Source organism: Raphanus sativus, chromosome 1 (assembly GCF_000801105.2).
Source record: "Raphanus sativus cultivar WK10039 chromosome 1, ASM80110v3, whole genome shotgun sequence".
NCBI classification, from domain to species: Eukaryota; Viridiplantae; Streptophyta; class Magnoliopsida; order Brassicales; family Brassicaceae; genus Raphanus; species Raphanus sativus.
The window spans coordinates 22,504,921-22,510,920 of NC_079511.1; the positions used below are offsets into that span (position 1 = coordinate 22,504,921).

Sequence of the window (6,000 nt, forward strand, 5' to 3'; positions counted from 1 at the left end):
GGATAATACCAAAACATAACCAAACATTTTAGAAACAAGTATCTTACTAAGGAGAGAATTGTTACCTCTACTCTTTTATTTCACATCAATGAATTATTCGAGAATTGAATATGTACCATATTGATTTGTAACCGTCTAACTTACAGTCATGTGTATGTTCAATAATTTTTTCGTTATAAATTAAGTGAAACCAGCATTGGTAATAATTACTTCTAGTAAAGTGGGATTAACCGGCTAAGTAGAAATGATAATCGGTTCTCTTCTTTTTATAACCAAAAGTTCGGTAATAATAAACATTCAAATAAATTAGGTGAAACCAGCATTGGTAATAATTACTTCTAGTAAAGTGGGATTAACCGGCTAAGTAGAAATGATAATCGGTTCTCTTCTTTTTTATAACTAAAAGTTCGTTTAATTACTTCTACCCGGTTAAACCATTTTAATTTGGGTTTTTAGGATAGCTTGCTTAGCCAGTAAAATGTATACCTATTGCATTTGAATTTTTTTTGTCAATGTAACAATTTCCTTTAATTGAAGCAGGTGAGCTGGGTGATTATGGAGTTGAACTTGAGGTTGGAATGATGTTCCCTAACCGTGATGCTTTCAAGCACCATATAGCAATGTTCGCAATAGCCAATAAGTTTTCGTACCGAAGCGCAAAGTCTGATCCAACCATGATGGTCTTGAAATGTGTCAGCTCATCCTGCCAATGGCCTCTGTATGCGATCAGACTAAAGGAATCAGAGATCTTTGAGGTTAGGAAACTCGTCAAGGCTCACACATGTTCAATTGCTGAACGTGGTGGTTACCAAAGCCAATCAACATCGGCAGTCATTGGAGAACTTATGAAAACTAAATATGCTGGAAATGGTATCGGGCCAAGGCCTAACGAGATAAGAAGGATGATGCGCGGTGACCATGATGTCTCTATTTCTTACTGGAAAGCGTAGAAGTCAAGGGATATGGCTTTGGATAATGGCCACGGAACATGTAATGATTCTTACATAAAGCTTCCGGCTCATCTCAATAACCTAGTCATAGCAAATCCAGGATCGTTAGCAAACTTGCACACAGAGCCCACAGAGCAAGGAGTTAACCGATTCAAGTATATGTTCCTCGCATTAGGAGCATCCATTGAAGGGTACAAAGCTATGAGAAAGGTCATAGTCGTTGATGGGACTCATCTAAAAGGAAGATATGCCGGATGTCTGCTAACTGCATCCGCCCAAGATGGGAACTATCAAATCTACCCCTTGGCCATCGCCATTGTTGATAGCGAGAATGACAAGTCCTGGGAGTGGTTTTTTGAAAACCTTTCAAAGTTTGTGGCTAATGAGACTGGATTGGTCGTGGTATCCGACCGACATCCCTCAATATACAAAGCTATCAGCAAGGTCGGTAAACTTTTCCAACATTTAAGTGTATTTCATTTAGCCTGTTATGTATTATTTTAGCCATACTGTAAATGTTATTCACCGGCTAACTATTAAATTGTGAGGTTAATCGTTTAATTAACAGGGTAATCTACATAGATATCACCAAGCTCAATAAGCAAAACAATTATGTAATTGTCTATCATGTAGCCGGTAACCTTCTTCACTCCGCTTAGTTTAAAGAGTCTAGTTTAAAATAGAAGTTTAGAATAGAAGTTTAGAATGTGGGAAAAAGAGAAATGAGAAACCGTCGATGAATAGTCCTTGGTTTTATAGAATTTGGTGAAATATAACATCTGTCCACCGGTTATTCGAACTGTCTGACACAACGATTTGGTTGATATAAGATCTTTGCGTATCGATTCGAAAGATATGGTGTCTGTTTTTCACAGCTTTATGTAGTAGGTGTAGCAGAGTAAAGACACTTCGTGAACAGTCACGTCTTTTTGGGGTTTTGGCAGTTCACAAATATCGTTATAGTTGGTTGGTAGAGGTCCTAATTTCTCAATTTTATTCCTCACAAGGGGCGGATTATTATCTGGTTTTTATTAATTTATAGTCAACATCTTTGTTGGGTAAATCAACGAGTCATGCTAGTTGCCTCCCCCGTTGCTCAGTATCCTCCTATTCACACTGCCCGTTCCCCTGCAAATTTTTTTTTTTTGAACTGAATTTTGCATATAAATTAAAAGAGAAAAAGTAGCAAAAGCAGCCAGAAGCCCACTTTAATACAACCCATCCAGAAACTCATTAGAACCTAATTGCCCTTAATAATGAAAGCCCAAAAGGAAAAAAGAAAAAAGAAAGAAGCCCAAGCCTCCTTAGTCTAGCAAATGAAAAGAGACGAGAACAAAAGAGGAAAATGAAAAACGAGAAAACCCTAAGCAGAGAAGAAGAAAAAAGGAAATAAAACAGAGGGGGGGGGGTGATCACGATGGGAACAAGGTGAACCATAGTTGACTCAGATCACTGGCGAGAGCGCTGCGGTGTGGTCGAAGGGATGAGATGCGGTTTCTGATGATGATGGCTATCCGCTTGATGATCCGATCCTGAGAGTGATAAATTCGGCGATGGAGGCGATTGTTGCGTTCCCACCAGAGTTCGTAGATCGTAGCTTGCCAAGCGAGGGTGGAGAGGTAAATCTTCTGCTTGTTCCCGGTCTGAGACAGGAGAGAGTGAGTTGTGTCTTCCCAAGAAGAAGACTGTGGAGTAAGGCCGAGACCTGCAGCAAAATGAGACCAGACAGCTGAATTGTTTTAATAATCTATAGAATATATTACATAACGACTTCATATCGTAAAAACAAATCAAGAAAACAACCTTGCACGCAGCAAAATTATCGCAGCCACATATCAAATTGCCATTCGCAACATCAACAGCTTGCGGAGCTCCTCCACCATCACTTCTCTGAACCACATGCACAAAAACAAAAAATTTAGTCACAATGTGTAGTGTTACAAAAAAAAAAAGAAGAAGTTACAATGTATAGAAATAAGACCAAATCCAAACCTACAACGATATATATACCTTGTAGAAATCGACTGCTATGAAGTTAGGCCATCTTTGTCCTGCGGCTTGGTAACATGCCTTGATGGATTCAAGAAGAGGAGCAGAGTTTTGTTTACATGCTACTACAAAATCCGGCGCATCGGGAAAATGGTTAGCAAGAACAAGAGATTTTGATTTATCGCTCATCGGTGCTGATTGAGCTCTGTTTGGACACACTCCTGCTTTCAACCCTCCGTCTCCATCTGCAATTTTTTTCCATTCAGTAATAATAAAAATATATGTTTATGCAAATTTGTATATAATATGGTTTGCAATATACATAGGGACTCACATTGATTCTCAACCATATACGTCCACTGATATGCAATTCCTTCGGTTGCTTCTTTACTTCTATCAGATGTGAAAACTAGTAACCTTTGGTTTTGGCGTATCATGTCGTCAAGGGTTGGCCAGTCTCCTCCATTTTTGGGCATTCTACTAACCGGAAACATGAACTTTCGTAACCCTGCCGTGTCAAACACTTTTGTGAGACCCTTGGGAGATTTCACATAATCTTCTATAATAATCGTTACAACTTCGTCCTTGTTATTCTCTAGAAACACTTGAATCTCCCTTAGAACGTTAACCGCTGGTTGCTGCCATTGTACACCAAACAAACAAACACACATATCACAAACATTTCTGTATACAGAAGAACCGGCTGCATAGCTAAGTGAAACATTAGTTTCGGATCCCAAATTTTTTAAAATTAATATATAAGAGCAGGTTTTTAAATTGTAAAAAAATTTATATTTCAGTCGATTGTATATGCTATGTCCTTCAAAATCTATGCATGTTCGTATGCAATAGACAACAGAAGCAAAATGTATTTAAACTTACGAAAGCTGTGAAATTAAAACACGTCCCATCGAAAGAATGACAAAGCCAGACATCGTTTTCAAAGTCGTACATGTCGAGCATAAACCCTCTTACACCGTTCTGCAAAAGTAATATCACCAAACCCACAAAAGATTCACATTTTGCAAGAAATATATGAAAGAGATTACTAATGTTTGAAACTTTGTAATGAGTATGGAAGGAAGAATCTTACAATAAGTTGGCTTGTGACCGAGTCTTGCTGATTAGTAGGAGCCAAGATCACAGAACCGGTCTTTGATACTTCCCCCAGTCGAGCAAACGAGTTGTGAGTTGTTAACCATGAGTACTTGTTGAAAGGCAAGCCCTTTACCTTTTGATATATAATCAACTGATTTATTAATTTAAATGAAAACTAGTACATAAGATTCTTTAACGTCTAAAACTTTATTGATATCAAATCGGGCTCAACATGTTACATTAAAAAATTACAATAAACACATTTTAAGAATATAAAACTATTTAGCAAAAAAAAGAGAATATAAAACTAGATAAGTTAAAGTCAGTTTAAGAAAAAAAAACTAAAAAAGTACCAACAAAATTCTTTCTATTTCATCCTTGTAATAGATTAATTCGCTATTTAAAAAAAAAAATTGTCCATATGATTATAAACTGATAAAGGTAAAAAAAAGTGTGAACCTTTGAGATGGGGTTGATGGGTTGAATTCGAGAGCATCTCGGCCTCAAATTGTTGTTAGCTAGACATGTTTCACAGTGTAGTCCAGCGTCGCAGTTCTTGTTTAGAATACATGTCTTTCCTTCCTACGATCCAAAACAAAAAATACATGTTAGTGATTCTGATTTTTTTTTCGCCGCTCTCAGTGATGAGCAATACGTTTCATAAAAATAAGAAAATAAAGATTGGAGACAAAATCCTCTGTGTTGTTGAAACAGAGGACAATACACAAAGGGAAGTGTTATAAGTTTGATGAGGTTTACTTACCTTGAGAGCAGAGGAAATCTCAAAAAGGAAAGAAGATTGAATCAGAAAAAGAATGAGAAGGAAGAATAATCTTTGAAGCATGGTTTTCTTCGCCAAGAGAATGTAACCCAATAGGAAAGAAGAAGAGAAGGCAAAGGAGAGCTACTTCATCATTACTGTTGTTTGCTTTTGCGTGAAGATTATTATGAGCAAGAAACAAACAAAAAAAGCAAGAAAATTCAAAATAGTAAAGAATCTGAGGATTTTAAGGATAAAGTATAAGAGCGAACGGAAGTGCGCGTGTGTTGGTGAAGACACGATGATGCTAAAAGCTGCAAAAGTGGGTTGTTGTTGTGCGTTTCTTTTCCATGGTCAATTTCTTTGATTATTTTTTTATAGGTTTTCTGTGATTTTTTTTGTAAATTTAATTTCCATATATTTATTAGAGATACGTTGGGATGGAAGATATATATTTTAGCAGATTTACATTAAATGTTTAGGAAAGTTATCATTATAACATAGAAGATATATATCTTAACAGATTTACATTAAATGTTTAGGAAAGTTATCATTATAACATAAAAGATATATATCTTAGCAGATTTACACTAAATGTTTAGGAAAGTTATCGTTTATTAGAGATATGTTGGGATGGAAGATATATATTTTAGCAGATTTACATTAAATGTTTAGGAAAGTTATCATTATAACATAAAAGATATATATCTTAGCAGATTTACATTAAATGTTTAGAAAAGTTATCGTTATAACATTTTATAACGATAACTTTCCTAAACATTTAGTGTAATTTATAATGATAATTTTCTAAACATTTAACGTAAATCTGCTAAGAACATTTTGAGATTAACTTGTTCTTCAAGTTTTTCTTTTTAGTCTTCAAAGTTCATGGATTTCATGAGCTTCACAATCTTGGTCCGTAATATACATAGTTTCTGTCCCAACATATTTCCAATAATATTCAAATATATCAATACAATTAAAACAGCAGTCTTTTTTTTTTACATCCCTTTAATGTTTTCAAATTATTTACAAAATACCACCCTTTTTATTGTTATTTTTTAAAATAAAATGTTATTATTGTAACCAACAAATCTATTTTCCTTTAAATATCTCATCTAATCATAACTCTTAATATATCAAGCCATTTTTGATTTTTAGGCGTAAAAGGCATTTGAAAGTAGTGTTTTATATTATCACTTT

The 6,000-nt window shown here is 35.2% G+C and overlaps 1 protein-coding gene across 3 annotated transcripts in view; it reads right to left on the reverse strand.

Annotated features, from left to right (window-relative positions):
- Window positions 1-1,867: 1,867 nt before the first annotated feature.
- The window catches only part of LOC108839581 (PI-PLC X domain-containing protein At5g67130), a 5,135-nt gene continuing 1,002 nt past the window's right edge, over window positions 1,868-6,000 (reverse strand). Inside the window, exons 1-8 of one of the 3 annotated variants that reach the window (XM_056987924.1) lie at window positions 4,801-5,200; window positions 4,497-4,619; window positions 4,033-4,170; window positions 3,822-3,920; window positions 3,274-3,577; window positions 2,961-3,184; window positions 2,754-2,840; window positions 1,874-2,078 (exon numbers count right to left, since the gene is read on the reverse strand). In XM_056987924.1, coding sequence (XP_056843904.1) covers window positions 2,058-2,078; window positions 2,754-2,840; window positions 2,961-3,184; window positions 3,274-3,577; window positions 3,822-3,920; window positions 4,033-4,170; window positions 4,497-4,619; window positions 4,801-4,881 — 1,077 coding nt within the window. In that variant the 5' untranslated portion in view covers window positions 4,882-5,200 and the 3' untranslated portion in view covers window positions 1,874-2,057. Of the gene's footprint in view, window positions 2,079-2,104; window positions 2,656-2,753; window positions 2,841-2,960; window positions 3,185-3,273; window positions 3,578-3,821; window positions 3,921-4,032; window positions 4,171-4,496; window positions 4,620-4,800; window positions 5,203-6,000 lie in introns of those variants that run through there. The other 2 variants (XM_018612339.2, XM_056987926.1) reach the window with 2 other exon arrangements.